The sequence below is a fragment of the Pempheris klunzingeri genome, chromosome 17, assembly GCF_042242105.1.
Source record: "Pempheris klunzingeri isolate RE-2024b chromosome 17, fPemKlu1.hap1, whole genome shotgun sequence".
NCBI classification, from domain to species: Eukaryota; Metazoa; Chordata; class Actinopteri; order Acropomatiformes; family Pempheridae; genus Pempheris; species Pempheris klunzingeri.
The window spans coordinates 3,972,874-3,997,972 of record NC_092028.1 but is presented as its reverse complement, the minus strand read 5'-3'; the positions used below and the strand labels follow the sequence as shown (position 1 = coordinate 3,997,972).

At 41.9% G+C, this 25,099-nt stretch overlaps 1 protein-coding gene across 1 annotated transcript in view; it reads right to left on the bottom strand.

The window, feature by feature from the left end:
• Positions 1-2,764: 2,764 nt before the first annotated feature.
• Positions 2,765-25,099, bottom strand: part of cacng2a (calcium channel, voltage-dependent, gamma subunit 2a) — a 61,662-nt gene continuing 39,327 nt past the window's right edge. Inside the window, exons 2-4 of the mRNA XM_070848551.1 lie at positions 24,247-24,330; positions 4,807-4,947; positions 2,765-3,300 (exon numbers count right to left, since the gene is read on the bottom strand). Coding sequence (XP_070704652.1) covers positions 2,765-3,300; positions 4,807-4,947; positions 24,247-24,330 — 761 coding nt within the window. The remainder of the gene's footprint in view (positions 3,301-4,806; positions 4,948-24,246; positions 24,331-25,099) is intronic.

The following is a 25,099-nucleotide window of genomic DNA, read 5'->3' as shown; positions in this document are numbered from 1 at the left end:
AACGTCCCAGGAAGATGCTACAGCTGCCTGCGTCTAACATGCTGGCCTCTCTGAGGCTTTACCTCAAAAAGAAACTGTATCTGTGCAGCACGAGACAAAACTACCATGATTTTGATAAATTGTCAGTTTGAGATGCTTCATATTAAAAACCAAGCTCATGAATTATGTGTACATACATTAAACAAAGTCTTATACTTGTATAATTGGGAGGAAGTTGAGGTAAAGATGTTTTCTGACTATTAATCCACTTACCAGTAGGCCAGTACTGGTATTTTTGGATTGTGACTCCCAGCGGTCAGTTACAGTGTGTCATCACCGTTTTACAACAGCATGCAGGGGCTGCGGTTTTAGAAGAGCACACAGGGTTTTATGTCTGACAACTCAGCTTTTATTTTTATGGCCGTATAAAAGCTGATCCATGAAGGCTGATGCCAATATTTTGTGTTCATGTTCAGTGTCTGAAAGATTGGCCATTTCAATGCCTGAAACTGTTTCTAACAGCATTTCTTCATGTCTTTGTCAAATCGGTTCTCGCTGTGATAGAAGTACGAGAGCACAGACTCACATTTGTATTCCTATTCTTGTGAGGACCCTTACTGACTAAAAGCTTTCCTTACCCCTGACTTTATGAACCCACAACATCATCAATACAAGTACACACACATCCATACTCACATACCACCATGTATGTCCTTTAAACCATTAAGGACCCATACATCTCAGATAAATCTGAGTGGTGGCAAGATAACTAAAGGGATAAGAATGAAAAACAGATTATTCCCAGTTTACTAGCCATGGTCTTCAAGTGTGAAACTTGGTGAAATGTGATAACAGGTGAAACACTTGAAAGGCAAAACAGATGAAAGATCTGGAAACAGCGAATGGACACCGAGTTCAGATTATTTTGCCAAAACTGTGTTCAGTAGGTTCTCTCATCTCTTTCACGCCTCTTCAAATCCTTCAGATGAAACAAGCTGAGACTAAAAAAATAACGGTTTTGGTTGATGAGCTCACAAGTCATGTCCACACTGAGGTCTAAACTGTGATGAAGAGTCATGAGTGGACATTGCCTCATTGTAAGGGGCCAGAAGCCAAACAGGTTGGGAGTGACTGCTCTGTTCTACAGCTTGCAAGACAAACAGTACACTTTCAAACCCAATTTGTTTTCTTGGACACAAGAAACAGCATTGCAGAAATGATGATGTGCCAGACAGAAGAGTGTTAATGCTGAAAACTGGTGTTACAAGATATAAAGTGTGTTAGAGACACGCAGTGAAACATGGTGATTTGTTCCCCCTAGGGTTTGTATTTTATTCATCAGGACTTGATGCATCCAAGTATAGGATCATTCGGTTTTGGCACCTTTAAAGATTTCATTTTAAATTTGAACAACACATTAAAAATCAAAAAAGAAACAAAGACATGACTAAGGCTGTGTGAGTTTTAAAAATAAAATACATACATACATATATTTATAAAGAAATCAACCAAACCATTTAAAAAAGCAGTTTTGTTCAATGTAGATTGTTTGGTTTGTCTCACAAAAGCAATAAGATAAAATGAACTTAAATAAATAAATAAAAAAGAAAACATAAGAAAAATACACATGAAAACATTAATACTTTAGCGTCTTTGCTTTTTTTCCCCTTATAATTATTAACCTTTAAAACTTAAGTTTCTCAAGAGCAGATTTGCTGTAATTTTATAGCATGCATTTAATTTCTGAAATTGTGAGTCACTTAGCTTCTCTTGTACTATTTCATATTTAACTTTTTGTTTTTATTTTTGTGTTTGGCGTCCTCTTCTTTTCCTTCCCCTCTGCTCCTTCCTTTTTATTTTGCAGAAGTCGTGTTTGGAGTCTTTGCTTTGTGAAATTTGACCCCTTTTGTTGGCTCTTTCTGTTAAGGGGTTCGACTCTCCCGTTACGACCCCCCCAAAAAGAAAGCGAACAGGGACTGAGAAAAAGACGAGAAGGTTCTATTATAAAAGAATAGATAGTATTCTACTGTTGACCGTCTGCGTTTGCCTCTGGTGGCATCAGTCGATGTGCACTGCTGCTACCTAAAGGACCTTTTCTTGTTCTCGACCTTCAAATAAACAGATACTAAAAGAGTCTTTTCTCATTTTACCAACAGCACTTGGTTTAGTTAAGTTGTTTTTTTTCTTTTTTGCTTCGGTGAAGTCTGTAACTCTTGATTATTAACGTAATAATTTATTTATAAAAGTAATACATATATATAGTACCTTTGTTAGAGATTACAGATTGGGCTAATTCTTACTGAATCCCAAACTGTAACAATTCACAGTTTTAATGCAAAAAATGAACAAATGAGTCAATAAATAAAAGAGTGTGTATCTGAGCGGTGGGCTGGCTGAGGGGGAGCTCGACCTGTTGCTCCAACCAAACATGTGGCGCAAAACTGTCAAACCAAAGGGCTATGAAATCATGAAATCAATTCTTTATCTCATAAATGCCCACCCCCTCCTGCCCTCCCTTCCAGTGGCCCGAACCTCATAAACAAGCTCTGCTCAAAAAATGACAGATCTCACTCTGTCGGGACAACCTGACCCATTCTCACTGTTCTGCCATTCAATCCAGAAACACAGCAGACTTGTTGAAACTCTCTCAACAATGGTAATGGAAAAGTCATGCAGCTGAACAAAAAGAACAAATGTCTATAAACATGGAAATCCATCTTCTCCTGTGGCGTACTGCACCCACAGGGGTTCCCGTGTCTCCTGGTCTCCGCCTGTGTTGCCTCCCTCATACAGGCGTGGTGCGGCGGTTTGCTGTGTTGGTGTGGCTCGAGTCTTTCAGGTCCTTCTGGATGCAGTTGTGGACTTGCAGGAAGTTGTGGTCCCTCTCAGAGTTGTAGGTGGCGGTGGGCGTGCCGGAGGACTTGAGGGTGTCCCGGGGCAGCGTGTACATGGAGATCTCTGTGGAGGGCAGCGCGCTGAAGCCCTTGAGGCCCACCGGTGAGGTGTCACGGGAGTGTGATGGGTCTGTGGAGCGGGAGGAGGAGCGTGAGCGACGCCTGTAGCGGTAGCGATAGCTGGGGATTCGCGTTATGGCCGAGCCTTGGAGGTAGTCGGCTGCGCGCGCCCCTATTCGGAGCTGTCGATGGCGGTCGATGAACATGTGCACGGCCAAGACGCCAACCATCTCAGCCATGATGAAGGAGAGGGCTCCGAAGTAGAAGGACCAGCCGTAAGAGTAGCTGTTCTTCTTTGAGTCGCTTTTAGAAGGGTCCCCCGCGTTGGCTGATATGTACACGATGATCCCAATGATGTTGCTTAGGCCTGAAGGGTTGGGAGGTGTGGGATGGGTGCCACAAAGCAGGAGAGGAGTGGGTTATGGGTAATGGGTTCATGGGGAGAAAGACAAAGAAAACAAGACACAAGGTATCAGTCAAGATGAGCTCACAGGCTGAGTTATTTTTAGTGTATGCTTAACTTAATGCAGTATCATAACAAACATGTTTAGAGCGCTGATTCATGTGCTGTAGTCAGAGCATCCCTCCAGCATGACTGATCTCAGATTCTTAATCTTTTCCCTTGCAGCTAGAAAGAAGGCGACTTCAGGTTTGACACAGATCATTTGGGACAAAGTACAACATAATTGACGTCGAGCTGTGTTCTCTGTTAACGGCCATCATACATCCATCAACTGTGTATGTACTTTTACTTGTTAGTCCAGTCACACACGCAGAAATGTTTGACGTGGTATATCCGGGAAGATGGATCGCACGGAAAGTGTGTCAGGGACACCATATTTTTAGAGTTGAGTCCCAATGGGTGGCTTTTAGCCCAGCAACAGGATCAAGAGAAAAGAAAAGAGGACAAAAGAAGGAAGAATAGAAGAAGCGACTTGTAGTGACAATCAACAGCCCAAAACAGAGCAGAGCATATGTGGCCTTTTGAAGTTATGTGCTGGTATACACAGTGTTAACCACTAAAGAACTGAGTGATGACAGTTTTTTCAGGAATAGTTTGACATTTTGGGAAATTTGCTTATTTGATTTTTGAGAGTTGGATGAGAACAATGACCATTCTCGTATGTAAACAGTAAATATGAAGCTACAGCCAGCAGCTACTTAGCTTAGCATAAAGACTGGGAACGGGGGGAAACATCTAGCCTGAATTAAGATCTTAGCTGGCCTAACAAAACTACATATTACAATTTACAGATTTATAAAGTTTATAAATTCAACCTTAATAGTAACAGTAAAGTAATTTGTGTTTCGATGTATTACATTGTTGCGCCTCTTGTTTCTTATCCAAACACGGATGACGCCACAAAATCCTTGTACATTACAAAATAATTCTATTATCACTTACATTTTTCTGCCTTCTGCTTATAATTTCTTTCATAATTGCACATAAATATTTTTCTTGTGGAGGGACATACTGTATATAATTTACAGTTAGCGTTAGTTAGCGTTGCTGAACGACTTTCTGGGTATCCATTAAGTCTTAAGTCATCCATGACCTTATCTCTGGGTTAGTGGGAACAATAGTAAAATTCTTTCAGTTCTTTCAAACTATATTTTTAACTATCATACTGAAAACCGGTCAAATATGGAGAATGTTTCATGACGAAAAGGTTACAAAAGAATTATTTTTCTTTTTTGTAAGCTATTCATGAAGCAGTCAGAGGCTTTTATTGTGAAGCCACTGCAGGTTGCAGTCATGGAGGTTGGTGACTCTGGTGAGTCACTGTCAAATAAAAATGGGTCTAATTCAAAGACTAGCTGTACATGTGCCCCATGAATAATGCCTGTCCACTGTTGTGGCTGTTTGACTCACCTGCAGACACAAAGAAGATTCCTGCACTGAGGATGATGTTGTGGCGTGACTTGTAGAACTCACTGGCAGCTATACACAGGCCTCCCATGAAGAGCAGGATGACACTGAGGATGGGGAAGATGCTGGAGGCTCGCACGGCACCTGGAAACCAGCGGAGGATGGCGGCAAAGAAAAAAGGGGAAAGGAGGCGAAGGGAGAATGGGATGTGATTTGGTGTTCACACAGAGAGGAGAACAGCCAGAGGGGCAGCAAAGAAAGAGGGGAAATGGCAGCGCCGAGTGCGGAGATGAAAGAAGTGAAGAGTATGAAGCAGAGGGAACGAGAAACAAAGAGAGAAAAGCACATTAGAATCCATTTCAGCATCTGCTCCTTGTGTGTGAGCACATCCTAATCAACACCCCATCAGGCCTGTGAAAGACTCCATCAACACTGTCTAGTAAGTGTGTATCCCCACAGTGAGCCTGTTACCCAACCTTATGTAATCACACCGCTTGACTCTCCCTCTCTCAGCACACTTCTCTGCAGAACACAGAGCTTCATGTAGCATCATGTGAATGGCAGTCAACTAAAGTGCTACAGGGCTCTGGCATGTATATCAGCCAGGCCGCAGTGCAGAGGGATGTAGCCTGTGTCCTTGAAGTGAAACAGTGTCCTTGCAGCTAATTATCAAGAAGCAAAAACTGGAAGAGAGATATGATGTTACTTTTGAGGTCAAGCCAGGGTCAAAAAAGAGCTGCGTTGACACCCTTAGGTGTAAGTTAGGGTCATACTGGAGTATTGAGGAGCAGACAGTTGTTGTTTGAGTCATGTAGGAGAAACAATGAGGAAGTCTCCTAAAACTGTCCATTTTTTCCTGTCACCTCCTGCCATCCTTTCATACTTTACCTCCCCCCACCCCCCCGCCTCTCTCCTGTTTAACATGCACACTTAAACTTTCATCAGCCTGGTTAAATTTTCACCACTTCACCTCATCTCCCCACGTGGCTGCCGCCTCAGCACTTTCCCAGCTTCTCCCCAAAGTGCTGACGCGGGACTGGGTGGCTCTGTGCTGAACTCCGCCGCCTGCACCTCCACAGGGACCCACTGGGGCTCCTGGCAGCCCATCTGCCTGCCTACCTGCTGCCATTCATCGCTCCCCTCTCACAGCACGTTATTCTCTCTACCAGGGATTTGCTTATCCTCTACACCCCCAACTCCCCAAGGCTTTGTGGCGCCCTGCTGGCTCAGTGGGAAAGCCACCCTTACCCCACAGGCGGGCTGATAGGCAGCAGTCAACAGCTGCAGTAGAGGAGAGTGCCAAGCGGTGGCCACGGCTGGCTGGACGCTCATCGCTCACCCTCCACTGGGCTAACTAATTAACTACAGCAAGACCGGCGCCTGACGAGACTCTGTGTGTTAAAGAATATCTAGCAATGTACAAAGCTGATCCAGATTACAAATGAAGAGTTTTTGATGCAGAATAATATTTTTGTATCATCAAAAAGCAGTTCATAATGATCTCTGGTTCCTGTGGGTCCTGGTCCCGGTCCCGCTGATGTGGTTCTCTGGTTCCTGTGGATCCTGGTCCCGGTTCTGCTGATGTGGTTCCCTGGTTCCTATGGATCCTGGTCCTGGCCCCGCTGATGTGGTTCTCCACCAGCCAATGGATGTGCGTCTGTCCAAGGCTCCAGCCTGTCCGTCCTTGGGAGCTGGATCTCTCCTTCACTGTGGTGCTCCCGGAGGTTTCTCTTTTCCCACTGGGTTTTTTGAGTTTTTCCTTCCCGAAGAAGGAGGGTCATAAAGGGCAGGTGATGCCTCGGACTGATCCACCGGACTGATCCATCGGACTGATCCACTGGCCTCATCGACTGCTGGACTCTTTATTAGATTGTTTGTTCGCTTACACTTGTTTATTTCAGTGAACTTTGTAAAGCACTATGAGACACTCTGTTGTGATATTGGGCTATACAAATAAAATTGAATTGAATTGAATTGAATTGAATTGAATATACTCAATACTGCGGGTAGGACGTGGGGGTTCAGTGGCTTCTCCTGTCCACATATCAAAGAGCAAGACACTGAACCCCAAATTGTTTCAATAGGCAGGCCAGCACCTTAACAGCTCTGCCACCATCACTGTGTGTACATGAGTGTGTGTGGACAAGGTAAACTGTAAAGTGCCTCGCCCCGGAAGAACCATCGTTCATCACAACCTGGTGGCTTGGTCAAGCTTTGAGGATCAACTTCATGCTTTGACCCCACTTAATAATATCTCTTATGGCAAAAAGACGAGACAATTTTTGTTTTTGTATAGCATCCCTTTTTTAGTACGCAGCCTGCTACAGCCATGTTGTAACAAGGCATATGAAGATGAAGACTGGGCTTTATAGTGATTTGGTGAAAATAAGAAGCCAAGGCAATTGTATCATCAGTATCATTGAAATGGAAATATTTTTCAAATCCTGGATGCAAGATATATACTTAGGACATCTGGCCACCAAACTAGGTGTGATGTTACAATATCCTCTTGTACGCACACGTGTTACATTCTGATTTAAGCAGAGCGCAGAGAAACTTTCCCACTTAAACGGATGAGAGAAGCTCAAACACCCAAGTAAAGTGACAATAAGCAAAACACAGTTTTGAGCCGACAGACACTTTAATGGATCAACATACTAGATAAAATGCTGCAATTCCGATTCTGACATTTTGACCATGTGTTCAGTAAAAATCTTAGTATGGCGATCTAAGTGTCATTAAGGCAGAAGAGAATTCAGCCGTGATGTGAAAAGGTTCACGCATATGAAAATTGCACCCATTTGGATTGCAGACTGTACATTTGTACGTTCTCAAGGACAGTGACATCAATCTGTCTGGCCAGCATTTGGCTTAGAGTAAATATTTCAACTAGTACTACTGGCCAGATTGCCATGAAACTTTATATGGTTATTTGCGGCCCCAAGAGGCAGAATACTAATGATTTTGGTGACCGCCTGACCTTTCTACTTGTGCCACCATCAGGCCAAAACCTTTCCCTTGTACAAAGAAAATCCCAGAGGATTGCACATAAGATGTTTCATTTTCTAATGATTCTAGTGATAAACACTTTAATGGACCCAAATAGATAAATTAATTTAATTCTAATGACATAATAAATAAATAATCCACATGATATTCATTCTGACATATATATGTGCCCCCCCCCCTTACGTTTGAATAACATAAATAACAGTCTGTGCTTTTTGTAAACTAAAGGCCCAAAGTGTCATGTAAATGCTGATGTGCTTTTAACACTTGCATTTTCAGTGTAATTATTGATTGCTTCATGTTGTTATTAATTTGACCAATTTATTAATGGATGAATTAATTCATGTGTGAGATCTGTAATAAATTCCTGTTTTCCTTGTTTGATTAAATATCAGTGCACTTATAACGATCACCATGATGCATGTGGTCCTCCATAGTTGTTTGGTTAGAGACCAGTTACCTTTAAAGGACAGCAGTAATGGAATATTGTACATGTATACATGAATATATCGTCTTATATTGAGTAAAAAGATAGTAACTAGCTGAAGCCGTTAAGCTGAGCGAGCACCTTTATGAGTGGGTTTTGACCTGTATTCATCATGCCATCATTTAGCATCACGGTGTGCTTATCACTTTCTTTAACCTTCCCTGAAACAGCCCTGCGGCTGAGCTCCAGTCCGCATTATGAAGAAGACTTTAATGCCGTCACTCCCCATCTTCCATTTGTCTTTCGTCTCTGTCTACTGCACACAGTCATCTGCCGTTATTTTCACCCGCCAAACGTCTCATCTTTTCTTTCCTTCTTTTCCATCTCTCTCTCACTTAATTCGTACTCAGTCAAAGCACAAGACCATTTGAGAGATAAAGTGTCGTCTCGCCCTCCCCCTGTCTTTCTCACCCCCTCACCTCCCACTTGTCTCCTTGCACGACCAGAGGGGATTGTGGGGTTTATGGTTACCGGTGAGGTGGGTTGATTAAATATTAAGTTGTCCTGAGAGTTGACCCTGCTCCTGTGTCCCGCTCTAAATGCATCGCTCTTCCTAAATTCTTCTCCCCCCTCCTCTGCCTCCATCCCTCTATCCTGTTAACCCTGAAGATATTGACACTGCCATTCACAGCACATTACCTGGGAGAGGGCACCGGGGCTCGTTTTCATCCATCAGCTTCATTTGCAGAGACAAAAAAGGGACAGAGGGGCCAGCCAAATGTATTAATTGTTGACAGTGGGGCTGTTTAATAGTGCAGGGAATCAAGGTGACACGAGAGTTTAAGAAACCTCAGAGAGGTTCTGTGTGACTTCATATCATGCATTTTGAAGACACTGGTTCTGGCGGACCCCAGTCAAAAGCACCCAGTTCCTCCTGTGCACTTTTAATAGATTTATTGAGTTCATGTTTGTCGTTAGTCTTAATTTATTCATTTAGTCAATCATTCTGTCAGTCAATTTCAAGGAGACACAGATGCCACAGACACAGATTTCCTATCTTAAAATATTTGTTTTCATTTAACTTTCTTTATTCTGTGGGTCCCGAGGGATCCCAGGTGGTAGTCCTTATATGTTACATGTATGTTTGTAGTATAAGGGTGAATCACTGCTGTATACATGAAGTTTATAGCGCTTAATTATTTTTCTTTGACTTTATGTGGTCTGATTTGGCCATCTTTCATTTTTTTTACTAGTCAATCGAATTGTGCAAATTCAAAAAATGACTTGCAGTACAAACATAAGTATTATTTTTGAATTCACTAATTCAGAGAAAATCAAAGTGCCCAATATTCAGAAACCATATTCAAATTGCTCAAATTCAATATTCAAGACATCTAGTTGCTTACAAACTCAGACACTAAAATTCAAGACATAAGATTCTAGGATACCAAGGATAAGCATTTAAGCCTGAAGGGTATCAATCAGATTATGTGATTAAAATATTTTTGGTCAGGTCATCATTTGCTTCCATAGTTTCACCTTCCCAAAGTCAACTGGACACAATAAGAAATGGGAGTTTGTTATTACTTGAGATATTTGTTAGGTGGCTAACCAAACATATAGCTATAGCCCAGGAAGTGATCAGAGCAGTTAACAACGATAGCCAGTCCTGTTGGCTATTCTCCGTGTACTTTTTGGCAGACTCTGAGACAAAAGTTTTAAATGATTTATGTAACGTTACAAACACACTAAGGCTTTAGGTTTGGGATTTTGACGTTGACCATGAACCACAACGTGTTCAGGTTTGAATCCAGCTGAGCTTGTTGCATCTTTCTCCCTGATTTACTGTTGTCTCTATTATCTGTAAAAAAAAAAAAAAGGCCTGAAAATACAATAGAACCAACAATGGAACTGGATTTCCCTTTACTGTACAACAGAGGTGGCGAGTGCAAAGTTATGATAAGTTAGTCTGACAGCAACAATGATGACAGTCAGTCAAACTTGCAAAAAATAAAACTGTCAACCCTACAATAAAATACTGTAAAATCTGTAAAATGGTATGTTTTTTTAGTTAATTAATTGTTAATATAGATATCTAATGCATGCCAGAGTTTGTCCTTCCTCTGAAAAGAGGTGCTGGATCATCTTGCCCTACGTAGTAAACATCACATGACTTGAGTGACTAGAGTCTCACTAAAGTGTAAATGCTGTTTTAGAATTTTAAGAAAACAATAAGAATACAGGTCAGTGGAAAATCCTTTAAAAAAACCTTTGAAGAGTACAAAATGTTGACTACTGGCACCTGTAGCAAAAGAATATCAAGTATAACAACAGTATCTGACTTGAAAAGCCCATATTGTTTGAACCCTTCTTCAAACCGCATTATATCTAAAGATATAAGAACACTGTATGGCAGCTGGTCTCTACAGAACAAGTGCCTCAGGTCTGCAGAGCTTCTGAAAACTCTTGAAAGCAGTGATAGGGGGTTGTGATGTGGGAGCTTTCCAGGGCAAAACTCATTTGTATGGCTTCGAGGGTCAACTGGCCTGCAGTGCTTCTCCAGTCATATGTATTCTCTGTGTTAACATCCATGTTTAGCAGCACACTGAAAATGCAGTGACCTTCACAGTGACCTCCCAGCATGCACTGTGCTTTCCCTGGGATCGGGGCTCCAGTTTGCTGCCCCTGGGTTTGCTGACCATGCTCCACCTCCGAAGAAAAGAAGAAAGTCCCTGCAGATTTTTTCATGTCAGGAGGCACTCTGTCCTCCTGTATAATACACAGTGTGTCAGCGTTCACACAGCGTACATACCGTGTGAGGCTCAGATCGCCGTGTCTCCCAGCAGCTTGTTGCCTGCAGTGACGGCAGACTGGGAGTTGTTGGTGGAAGTCGGGACAATAACTATGCCCCGAGGCAGTGAGGCTGCATCTATCAGAAAGGCCACCTATTTAAAATCAATCCTTCCTTGCTGCATTCTGGGGGTTTCACATCTTCACTTTCCATCTTTTAAGGATCAGCTGAGCCCCTGTCAGAGTTTTGGATCCTGCCTGAAGGGATGTTTAAGCACAGCAGCATCCCGAGGGGGAGGCAGCCAGAGAGACTGACAGGCTGACAGATAGACAGGGACTAGACTGTGCTTTGGATGGGTTAGTGCAGAAATAAAAGGACAGGTCCATGATACACCATGTTTAACAGTGCTGCACAGAGGTAGACAAATATATTGATTTGTTGATATACTGAGCTGATGTTGACCTTCCATTAAACATTAGCGACTGGCTAAGAATGTTAGCCATCCTCTGACATATCTTACTGATCAGACATACAAAATCTTTCAATGAAATGAATTTTTATCAGTTAATTTTACTTGCGGCAGCTCACAATGACTTAAATGCTGAAATAAATGAAATTTTAACGGCATTCAAATGCTAAAAAACAAAATAGTGGGTGATAATACAGACTGGATTACCATTGTAGTTATATCAACATTTTCACGAAATGAAGAAGAGGTACTGTGATATTGGCAATTATCTCAGCAAGGATGGAGTTATTCTGATGGAGCTGCTGTGATGGCTACCATCCAGCAACAGAATTACTAAAAATGTATAATTTCATCTTTTTTATGAACGTGATTAGAGACACAGGACCTCTAGGCTTCTCTTGGCATACAAGCTATAACAAGAATAACAGATAAAGAATTATTATTTTTGCCCATATTAGAATAAAACAAAACAAACAACGAAATACAAGATCGCATTTTGGACCCATTTTTGGCAAACTATAGCTTTCTCCCAATGCTGAAAGAACTGTTCTGATCCTTTCCTCAAGTAAAACTACTAATACAACAATGTAAAAACACTTCATTACAAGTACATTTTCTGCATTCGAATTATACTTAAGCAAAATGTAGCAGCAGCAAAATAAACTTAAAAAATCAAAACTAAAAATGCTTTGGAAAAGCGTAAACTGGTCCTTGTGACTGATATATTATTACATATGACATCTTGAATAATGAAACAGCCTTTCAAAACTTAACTTATTGTCCATCTTTAGTATATTATATATATATTGTGTAATTATTTATATCCATTTGGCACTGAATCACCATCTAAAACAGAATAAAAGCAACTGTGGTACTTATTGACTTTACATACGCTACAGTTTACGGAGGAGGGTTGGTGAAGGGCGATTATCTCAGCCAGGGTGGCATTATTCTGAAAGGGGGCTGCTGAGATGGCTACAGTCCTGGGAAGGAACCATGGCGACTCCCCTGTGTGGTAAAACACTGTCAATCTCCGGCTGCTGGAAAACAACAACCCATCCAAATGAAAGCTTTGACCTCCGTGCTAATAGCTAATGACAGTGGCGACCTCCGCAGCGTGTTGTGTTTCTGAAGCCCTCGCCTCGGCCCACATGAAAGGATGCTCTAGGGAGCCCTGTGATTAGCACTGAGGTCGCCGTTTTGATTTGGGTCGAGGTCACGATCACAGAGAGAGCCGCATCTTCTGTTTCTTCCCCCGCAACACCCACATTCATGTGACACCCAGTTAGGGAGTGTTTCTGGGGCTGAAGACCAGCTCTGCACTCTCTCTGGCAGTAATGGGTGGTCACACACAACACTGTGTTTTACAGGCATCCAAACCATTCAATGGTCACGTTTAAACAAAATCTAGGTTTAGCCTCAGTCTATTAGTATATATCATGTATGTAGCCACCAAGTGGAGTTCAAGACCCTTTTTATGGTTTCTTGTTCAGAAACATTAAAAAGAGTTTTCAGCCTATTCATGGAAGTTTATCTACATTTGCATCTTGTTTGAAGTCCCAGTGGGGTACCTTTATAGCATGAATAATAAGAAGTTGCACCAAAACTCTTGTAGGTTTTATTCAAATGGAACATAATCTTCAAAGGCAAAGAAGAGCCAAAATTACATCTTTCCTCAAACTGACAACTAACTGATTTCTATTAATACTAGTTTTTATACTGTCTGCTTCATGATGATTGGCACTTTTCTATTTACCACCACGATCACTGGATGTTTTCCTGTCAGTAGCCTAAAATGACGATTGGCACAGTTGACTTTCCCCAGATGGAGGAAATCTCATCTACTTTGATTTTATTGAGCAAGAATGCTGAATATTGGCACTATTTGGTTTCTCTGATCCTTCGTATACACATGTATGAGGAAGCGACTGAGTTACCCTGATTTTGGAATGATCATAAGAGAGGATGGGAGACTGGAAAAGTAAACGAATGAGGAATGTAACAATACAAATAATTCATATTCCAAAGACATAGTTCAAAATGAAGACAATGTGCCTTATGCGCCCTATAGTAGATCAAACATGCTAAAGTGCCCTCTACGGTGGACTAGTATGTAAGAAAAGTGGCTAGCTGTTTCCCCCGTCTCCAGCCTATATCATAAGCTAAGCTGCTGGTGCTAGCTTTATACGGACGAGACAAACAGTATATGAGAATGTTATTAAACTTATTCCCATCTAATATTAATGGGTCACACTGGTTTCATTTTGTCTGTCCTCCAGGCCTGTAGTGCATCGTACAGCGTTCAGACACAGGCGGCGTCTCGCTCTGGCCTGTTGGTGGCTGCACTGGGGCAGGATCTCTAGTAATGAGTGATGGAGGATTGTTAGCCCCGCCCGGGCCTGTCGTCCTGCCAGCATGCGTGCCAACCTGCTCACAGAGACACAGGGTGAGAGCGGATACTGTGTGTGCTGTATTGATTGGCACGGCTGCAGCTCAGGCTGGTGTCCGAGCGCTGGCACTCTCCAGCACTGGCTGACAAACAACTTAATGAGACTCAACACCCATGCAGGCCCATGGCTGGGTATCTACAGCAGCTAGCCCTCCTCAGCGCCACTGTGGACAACCTGAGTCCAAATTGTAAATAATCAAAATTTCTATAGACTGTGTTTTAATTTCCCAGAGCACCAGGACACGAACACACAAGGGAGCAAGGGAGTCAGTCAGTTAAGCCAGAGTTATAGTCCCTGTATATGATGTTCATCTTGAAGTCAAATTGAGTTAGATTCTATATATTGCATTTAAAGTTTAGAGTTTATGTTTCACTAAAGGGCCACCTATCTAAGACAAAATCACTAAAACTATACGTGTAACTAGTTTGATCACTTCTAAAACAAACTGGCTGCACCGGTGATTATTTAGATGTGTCCTGTTAAAGAGGATAAATATGTTTGCCAAGAAATATTTAGTATATTAGATCATCAAAACATTTCTTTGTCTTCTGTCGATCAGCATCACAAAGGTCATATTAAATTCTCTTTAATTCCTTATTAATAGTACCGTACAAGCATTGTATTATTTCATGTATTTCATGTATGTGACAAACCAGCTCCCAGGTCAACTTTTTCACAAATAAGGCTCCCAAGTAACAAATTATTAGTTTGTTTGATCTTTACGAAGCCCAGGAGATGACCAACAGAAAAATGAGTCTAATCTGGCTTGATTCGATCATTTGCACTTTACACTTAAGAATCATATCATGGATTTTGCCTCTTGTCTGAAGTTTGAGGGAGTTTTTACAGTTAACGTGTAAAACATCTCAAAGGTAACACAACATTGTGTTAAACAGCCAAAAGCCAAAGTTTATTTGCACATCTTGGTCCAAACTCAAAATCAGACTGTATTAAATCCAATCAGTCCGTAGTGAACGTGTGAAGGGTGCACGCAAGGCAAGACTAACAGCATGAAGGTGACAAGTTATGCTGATTTTGAGAGCACAAATGACTAAATCGTCCACGCAAAGGACTTCTTTTGGTCCATGACATCTCCGGGGCTCTTTTTGCCGTGCTGTAGCTTGTGCCTCACATCTGTATATTCAACTGACATCCATAAAACACATAAATGTACACTGCATACATGTATGTGAATAAACATGCACACTGTCTTCTCTTTGCACCTTCCATCCCTCTCTCTCTCCTCTCCGTCTTTCTTACTTTCTCTCTCACTCTCTTTCATTGACAGGGTTGAGAGGAAATTAGCATTGGCTCTTAATCAGCCTCCCCCAGCCCAGAATGTGCTGATGTGCAGGACAGGGTCATGCTAATCAGGTGCCTCAGCTCCCAGGCACATTGATTTAATACTACAAACGCTTATTAATCCCCTCCACACCTCCTTCTCCTCCTCTTCCTCAATACTGAGCCCTTGCATCGTCCTCGTCCTGACCAAGAGGCTCGTTGCCCCTCAGCGCCAACTCTCAACCCTCACAACGAACACCCTCCCATCAGAAGTGGCACCAAATATCCAGTGGGAGTGGCTACAGGGTGCTTTGTATTTTAATACAAAGTGTGAGACAATGTGCATAAACAAAAGAAACTAGCCTTGGTGGCTAAATTCAAAATGTGCAGGACTGCTTACGCAGCTTTCAGCCTGCATCTATCAGCTTATGTGTCTTGACAACACACCTCACAGGCAGCATACAATTTGACTTAGAATTGATTAGAATATAAATGCAAGTCTCACTCGCTTGCATTTAGGAGTAGAACAGGAGTGAGGACTGAGGTGTTCAGATTTGACGTTTAAGACACCTCTGGGAATTTGCTGATGAGTCATTTTGTGTCCCGTTGTTCACATTTATACTAATCTATACTGTCTTCATTATTTTTTCATTTTTGTCTATTTGTACATTCTTCTCCGTTCTGTATTCCAAGTGACAAGAACAACAAGACTTTAATATTGGGATTCTTCCTTTGAACAAGAATAATTTGAACTCTTAAGCAATTTAGTGTTGAAAATGACCTGAAACTAAATAAATTTTGAAAACTATTTTGATAATCAGCTAATCATTTAAGTAATTTTTAAAAACATCAAAATCCACACATTAAATTCCTTTCCAGCTTGAATTCACTGCAGGTTTTATTAGTAAACTTTATCCAGAAGTGAATGATCTGTCATCATCAGCAATCTGCATCGAATGAAAAGACTTCAGCGTAGAGTTACAACAGAGTAACACAAACAGGGTTATTTTGTCGTTAAAAGACGTGTTCAACTCAATAAATCAACAGTCCTGGTGCTTCGGAGCAGAATGCACCTTTCTACTCAAAGCACTTTTACATTACATCCTCATTCACACATCATCATCATTCACACAGGAGGAGATTATTCTTTCACACACACTCACACACTGAAGCCATGCAGTGCGTGAAGCAAGTTGGGGATCAGTGTCTTGCTCAAGGACACTTTGACAAGCTGGAGCCGTAGATGGACGACACACTCTACCTCTGAGCCGCAGCCTGTGTGTTACATGATCATTTAAGAATCTGATTTTTTTGTCCCGTTAATGGGAAATGAAGCCGTGCAGAGTTTCTTAAATAGCTGCCTCTGTTATTTATTGGTTCCGACGCTTTAGTGAACTATTCACATGCTAGGTGGTGACCTCTGTGGAGCCAAAAAGGTTAGAGACATAAACTTTAGTGAGAGTTACTTTGAGTTCTCATATCTGAAACGGTAATTCTAATACAAAGCATTCTGCAGCAGTTTTTTGAAGCAGGATGCCCTCAACAAACAAAAATCAACGAGAGCATTATCATTTTTTTTCCTGTATCCATGACAGAGGACTGTTTAAGACCAGAGCTGGAGAGATTTCATGCAATGTATACTTCTACTCCACTACATTTCAAGTATTGTACTTTTGACTGCACTACATTTGTCTGACAGCTAGTTACTAAATTGGTGTATGCTCCTCCTTGAAGAATAATTTAATTTAAAAACTTAAAAAATTGGCTCTTTTTGTAATAATAATTTGATGTTTTACAGATACTTGGTTCTCACAGGACAGCAACACTACAAACGTATGACAATATTATGGACCATGATGCATTGCTGTAGATTAAACTACCAACAACATATAATGCAGTTAACATTAGCCCAACCTTAAACATCTACATTAACGCAGCAGTAATATTAATCCGAAAACAAATGAAAATAACAGGAACAGCGACCATTTTACTGCAGATGTGCATTTTCCTGATTATACTTTGATATTTTTACTGAAGTTAGGTTTAAAATGCAGGACTTCTACTTGTAGTGGAGTATTTTTACATTTCACATTGTATCAGTACTTTTACTTAAGTAAATGATCTAAATACTTCTTCTACCACCACCACCACCGCCCTGCACATACACACAGCTATCATTAGAGCCCAGTAGTCTTCCTACTGAATACTGCTCTGTCATATTAACATAACATCACGCACACACACACACACACACACACACACACACACACACAGACGGGTCAGTGGAACACAGGAAAAAAGCTCCCTCACACTGAAATCACTTCACATGACAGGCCGGCTCGACAATTAAAGTTCCTTCCACAGAACACATTTCAATTACTGTAATTACCATCCACTCCACTGCTAATGTCCCCACAGATCACGGCTGAACGTCAGCGTGACAGCGCTGTGCCACAGCTTAGCGTGGCTAACATCACACGTCAGTGTGGTAGTAAACGCCACGCTGAACCAGTCGTGGAAGAAGCACTCAGACCTTTAACTTAAGTAAAAGCAATAATCCCACAGCATAGAAATACTTACAAGCAAAATCCAGCATTTATGTGAAAAAAATTCAATTCAATTGAGTAAAAGTACAAAAGTATTAACATCAAAATGTATCACTTTAACATAACAGCTGGTAAATATGGAGCTAACTGTAATATATGTTTATAATCAATAAAGTCTATTAGAATGATTTTAGAATGCATTTGTTGAATATATTATGTATGATTCATGTTAAGTAACGTAAGTTATTGTAAAAAGTACAATACTTCCCTCAGAAATGTAGTGGAGTAGAGGTATAAAGTAAAATGGAAGTACTTCAAAATGATGCTTCAGCACAGTACTTGAATGAATTCTTGTGGTTAATTTCAGTTTAGCACTTTGCAGGTTTCATCTTTGGTTATACCAATATAAGGGCTGCGTGATTGGAGTGAACTGATAAAAAATATTTATTCAGAAGTCAGTGTTCATATTAAATCGCTGTGAGCTCTTCAATCATGCATCAAACTAGATTCAGGAAGGATAAAACATAATATGAAGGTTTGATAATGATATGTCTGATATGATAAAGACATTTATTACAAAGTTGAAGTCATATTATTCCTTTTGAACCCATTTTTTTGCAATACATTGCAAATGTATGCCTTACACATGTGTAAGGACCTGTGAGTTTAAATGTACAGTAGTCATTCATTTTAATGATTTTTTTTACATGAGAATGACTGAATATGAACATTTTGCCACAATACGTCTCACGATGCATCTCATGTGTTTGCAGCCTATAATTATTGGTTTTCCTCTCATCTTTACTCAATGTCTGTGTTTTCCTTGTCTTTACTGTTCATGGGTAATAGAGGGTTAAGAACAACAACTCCAGACTGAAGTACACTAAAGCATTGTAGTCAACTTCTACAGTGCAGAGAAACTAAAGTGTAAATGGAAACACTACATTTTTTGGAGTTTCCCCTAAAATATGCTATTGATGTGCTTTTGCTTTTAAATTTGCTTTTTTATTGCTTGTAGATCAGCTTTCCATCTGTCTTGCAATACTAAAACTCTTCTTATTTTGACATGTTTTGCATAAAAAGCCCACAAACGGTCAAACCCGTCTCTCTGCTGCTTTATGTTTGGAGATAAAAAGGACACGAGTACATAATTAACCATTCTCTCTCACAGTGGTGACTGTTACAGATCACCACTGATGAATAAATGTGTGTTTGTAAAACTGATCTGAGAGGGTGCAGCCGTCTTTTGACGATGCCCCAGTGACGACCAAACACTGCGGCTCGTCCTGTATTTTCTAATCTCCCTGTAATACGAGGACACACTCTCTCACCTCTGAGTTTTACAAGCTGCGCTGTCTCTATATTCCCCCGTTAATAAGATATAAAGTTAGAGTGCTAGCACTCACTCGGTCAACCAGGACAAAAATGATTGGCTTTTAATTTATTGGCCCATGTCTGTGCGCTGTGTGTTTTATGTATCAGTCAATGGGTTCCTTATTTGTTGCCTTGGATACGGCTAGAAGTACAGGACGCTCAATGTCGCTGCGACCGAGTGGGACAGCTGCTAAAGCAAACACAGGGGCATGAGCTGCATGTTAACTTCTTCGACTAGTATTAACACATCATCTACCTCTCTGACAACCCCATCTAAGATCATGTGATCACATTAAAGCCCCCTCCCCACACATGCACGCACACACACACACACACACGAATACACACACACTCTTGTATACAAACTGGTACCAGAGATTCTGCACTCTGGTATAAGAGACTGGACAAGCCAGTGTCGTTACCCCCCTCTGCTCTGCCCTACAAGCCCCCTGCGTGTCCTGCCCCAAACCCATTGATTTTATCGGGCGACGTCAAAGCCAGTTCAGGCTGGCGTCCAGTCTGCCGCGAGGCCCCAGGGTGACACAGGCTGTGACATGCCTGCCCTTCTGTCATCAATGTCAGCGAATACTCTCAGATGAACACATTCAAACACCAGAGGCAGACATCAACGCTGGCTCGGGGCAAAAACAGTCCATAAGAAAGATAATTGAGGGGCCAAAAACGGCCCTGATACTGCAGCTTTTTGTATTTCAACTGATGTCTGACTTGTTCCCATGCTGAAACTACTTGCCTGTGGGCCACTGTAAATGAATCGTGGGAACCCAACGCTGTGCCCTAATTCCATATTATATGCTTATTCTGACTGTGAGGACACACAGGAAAATTGAATGCACTTGAATGTGGGATTAATCTTTCATTATCCGAATCAGGGGTTTACGTATAGAGGGTGTTGCATACTGTACAGATTGTAAAGCCCCTTTAGGCAAATTTGCGATTTCTGATTTTGGGCAAAATAAATGAGGAAGTCACTCAGTAGAGTTGAGGGGAACTGCAGAGCCAAGTGCTAATTCTCTGTGGGTTGATCACTAGGGGTGACATGTTGCTCATACAAGTAAACGTTTGATAGTTTACGTATGAAAATATTGATTATAGCTGCTTTCCCTTAATGATTTCATTCTGCAGTTGCATACTGATTGACCCGCATTGCATCATTTCCTGTTCACAATAATTATTTACTGCTAAAACAGTGCAGTATCAACATCAGAATACAGCTTGCACTTTTAAGTATTAGTCTGTACTTTGGAACTGGGACACGCTGCATGATTGGGGGATTCTTTCCAGTGGGCTGCTGGGTGAGAAAAACAAAGACGTTTTTGATCTGAAAACAAGAAAATATGCAGCCTGAAGGAGTCAAAAATGTTGTAGCCATGAATATGAGAAAAAATGCTTTAATAAAACCCCTAAACCAACATGAGGCAGTAAATGAGTCAGTGGTGAAGTGATGGAGGATGGTGCGTCCTCTGTAAGACCTGCTGCAGGTTTGACGCAATTTTTTTTTTTTTTGAGTGATTGAAAAATAATCTGTGATAATCTCATCTCAGTCATTTTTCAAGCATAAATAACTAACATGCCAAGTGTTCTCAGGTTCCTGTCTCTCAAAGGATCTTGTGTTTTGCTTTGTCTTGTGTCATCTGAAAGTGAATATATAGGGGAACTGGACTGTTGGGACAAAATAAGACATGTAAGGACAACACATAGGATATTTCATAGAATAAACAATCAATCTATTAATTGAATTGCTTGAATTAGCTGCTGCATGTAATGATTTGGATTAAGGTTTGGTTTCTTCATGAATTGTTTGCTCAATAAAATCTTACAAAAACCGTCTCGACCATCAACAAATGATATTGGAAATGGTATTTGATAATGCAAAACACTGAAATTCAAATCCTCCTCTGACCAACAGTTCATTAGACACACACACATCCCTCCTCCCCTCACATCATCTTCCTCTCAACATTATTGTGAATTGATGTCTTTCAGTTTTGAATTAGTAGGTTGCATAACTGGGCGTTTTCTTCCCCTCTTTCTTCTCTCTCAGCTGCTTAGCGCCCAGTAGAGCAGTGGATGATGGGAGCTCCGACACGGCATGATCTAAAAACCCACTGGCGCTTTAGTGTGCCTCAGCTGGCTTATATAACCCCGTGTGGATGTGCAAACTGCCCTGCTATTGGGAGAGCTGAGGACTCACGGAACAGACACACACACAGAAGCTACTGATATGTTTGTTTGTATTTGTGTGTGTGTGTGTGTGTGTGTGTGTGTCAGCATAAGGACAGCAGATCAGTGTGTTAAAGCAGGGCTGCATGTTTAGCAGAATATAGTCAGATTTGTCTGTTTTCTGCTCAGCAACCACAGCACCAACAATCTCCCTGATGATCTTTGATGACATCACCGGTGTGTCCCCTCGATTTTGGACCGGCAAGCTCCCTGGTGATGTCACTTCCGACGGGCCTTCACCTGACGTGACATCATTTCTGTTGCATAACTATCTCCCCTCTCTCTCTCCTGAATGTGAGAGCAGAGGCAGCTCTTCTCTGCGTTTGGCCACCCAGAGGCGGCGTGAAACTCCTCATTATGGAAATACCAGGTGTGTGTCCATGAAATGGAAATGGGCAGATATAAAAATACATCACTGGGGTTTAATGCAGAAGCATTCAACAAAAAGCCGTGTCCTCTGTGACCTCTCCATGCACCCAAGAAACAGCTTAATGCTCTGCATCATCAGGGCTCTCTTTCAAGCCAGAGACATGACAAAAGGTACTGTGCAACTCCTGACATGAAATATTATGGGTGCGAGGGTGAAGAGAGGCAGAGTGTGAGAGACAGTGATCGAGAGAGGCCTGACCTATATAAGAAGGAGGTTGAAATATTTATGGATGTGAGTGTCCTAATTGGCAAGCCACTGGGAGCACTGCGGCCTTCTCCTCCAATCACAGCCTTAACACACACTCGCGCACGCATAGGCGAGCGTCGGTGGTCCGAGGGCCAGAGCGCGGCCTCTACCCTGCGACCCTGTCATCCCCAGCCTGAGAGATGGTTCTTTATAAGACGGATCTGCCTTCGCCAAGGCTCCGGCATTGTTAGAATCATTACCAGAGCTGTTATCATAACCGTTCTCTCTGGCACATATGGACGGGAACAACCGCTCAAAGCGCTAAGTCAAACACAGCCTAATTGGCGGGGCTTAATCTCCAGCACTGGCACGCACTGCTCAGCGCTCTGAGAGGCCTCAATTACTGTCCCCACTGATGGAGATGAGGAGATGGACACTTTCTGACTTCTAGTTTAAAAACGACTGCAGGCGGGGAAGGAGGGAGGAGGGGGTGAACCACATCAGGGGTTAACAAGGACTCAGGACATTGGTGTGTTTATATGATATGACAGCAGCTAATGTGGCATATTACCAAATATATCACAAAAATACATTTCATAATCGGTGTTGGGCAAGTTAAATGGAACAAAAAAAAAAGACTATGACTTTGACTATTTTGTGCATTGAAAACAAAATTACATTAATTTACTAATCACCCAGTAGTGCAGTAAGTGTTGCACAGTACCACTGCATGTGTGAAGAAAGATGTTTAAAGCCTTTTGCCTCTCCAGAGGAAGCTCCCTGATAAACGTCCTCAAGTGCTGTCACTTGAGTCATTGTTGGTCGGGCCTGAATACTACAAGTTTGAAAATGAAAGAATATTTGGGGGAGTTAGACAGAAGTGAGGTTATCGGTTAGGTTAAAGGGGCAGACATAGCAAAATCCTGGTGGTAAAGTTGCATTGTGGGCAATGTAGGTGGCAGGTTTTGACAAGAAAGACGAATGAGTGGAATAAAAAAGAGAATATATCAGATTTGGCTGCATCAATTTTGATTGTTTTTGAAAAACCGTCTATAAGTCTGACAATTTTGTAGCAGTGCAATGCTAAATCTGTACTGTATTTTTTGTTGTTTCACACTCTAAAACAACTCAAAAGCCTCCACACACACATGCCACATGTCGTGTTTTAACACATGTAGAAAAAGAAGAGACGTTGAGGTTTAACAAGCAGCTGCTCTAGAATAGCTGACTAGAATATCCTAATTCAAGTAGAATCAATATTACTGTTTCCAACTTTTCATTACATGATCCACCAACCCATGGTTTTCCAATGCAGTGATGCTCTCCAAAAGAATAGTCTTAACAGATTGCCTTACAGCAAAGAAGACATCCAATTTGGAGCAGAAACTCCTCTTGATTGGACCAGAGCAGCAAAAATGCAACATTTCAGTTAGCATCCTTCCAAAACCAAAACTAAAGTGAAATCTGCTTAAGTAAAAGCAGATTTACAGATTTACTGAAAAAGAGTTACTTTCTGTGTGCTGCTTCTTTATTACTGTAAATTACACAACAGCGGAGCTGAGCTGTCACTAAAGAAACACTTTTAATTTGCGGCTGTTGCTACACTATGACAGTGACCATAGAAACAGTAGTCATAGCAACATAAAAAATAAGATTACATTCAGCCTAACCGGTAATGAAAATTGTCGAGTCCATCAGTTAAACTTCCCCCACGTGGAGTGATACAAACACAAGTCTCTAATTCACAAATAATGTCTCAAACTCATCAATTGGCCAATGAAAAGAGAGTATCGAGCTAACGATACTAACAACACATCACAAGCTCCAAGTCATTGTTGTGATTTTTAGGATTAGCAGGCAAATGAGTTCGACAGGCATCTCAGTCTTGCTTGAACAAAGGGAAAGAGAGCAGAAATCAATGGGCTGTGTTTACAGGGTACACAGCCGACTGTAACACGGCACGTTATGTTACACACAGCCAAGCAGTAAAAACAGATGAGCTGCTTGGCAGGGCCTGGCCAGCCTCGTGCTAAAAGCAGGCAGAGACAGCAGTGACATACTGGCCAAGAGCAGTTACTGGCCCCGCACTCCAGTCTGAGACGGAGCAAAAAGTGGGACAAATTTTATGCAGAAGAGAAAAGCCTGGTGTGATTTTACCTTGTGACAAGCAGCAAAAGACCATCAACCCAAGGTGCAAACAGGATTTCTCTGTGTGAAAATAGAGAGACGAGGTACTCACGTAAGAAGTACTCAGATGGGTCCGCTTCGTAATCTGTTTCTTCTGGAAAGTGGTCTATCTGTTTACACATCCCTTTGAAGTTTCCTGTCGAGAAAAACAGAGTTCAGTTAAGTTCAAACAAGAAGATGCCAAAAAGACAGACAGCTGATCAGCACACTTCTACATTTTAATACCTCACAAAACACTTTTCTTTGATTGACATCACAGGTCGGGTCAGAACAGTTCATATTAGTGGACTGTGGTGCGTGGTTGTGGCTCTCGCACAGACCAGAAGATGCTCTTCAGAAAGCAGACCTGAGCACCAGGCCTCTCCGGCAGCAGGTGGCGGCTTGTAAACAAGAGCAGCGCAGCTGGTGCGACCTGGAGCCGCTCCAACTGCTGTGCACAGGGAACCTCATCTCTTAATGCTCGTTCATTTGGCTGACACCTCGCCGTCCAGCTACTCTGTCCATCTTGGAAGCAGCAAGCCGGCTTCCCTCTCCTCTCCCTCCCGCTTCCTCCTGCCTGCTCTCTATTCGTGGCCTCTCAGCTGAATTTGGCACTGATGAGGTCACTCAAGGTGGCATGGCGGGGGAGGCGCGCATAAGGCGGCCATTACGGCGACCTGCTGCTGCAGTGAGGAGGCAGATGCCTGGGCGTTTGATTGGACTAGATTAGCGTTTCATTAACTTCTTCATCTCCTCTCCCTTCAGTGTCCCTCTAATTAGGTGAACAGGTGTTGGTTACCCTGGTACCAGGTGTTGCAGAGGAGGTTTTGGCAGCGAGGAATGATGGGCACAGCGGGGTGCAGTTATTACTTTGTGAATGGCCCACATGCAACGGGGAAAGAGGGACCCCCTGGTGAAGACCACTC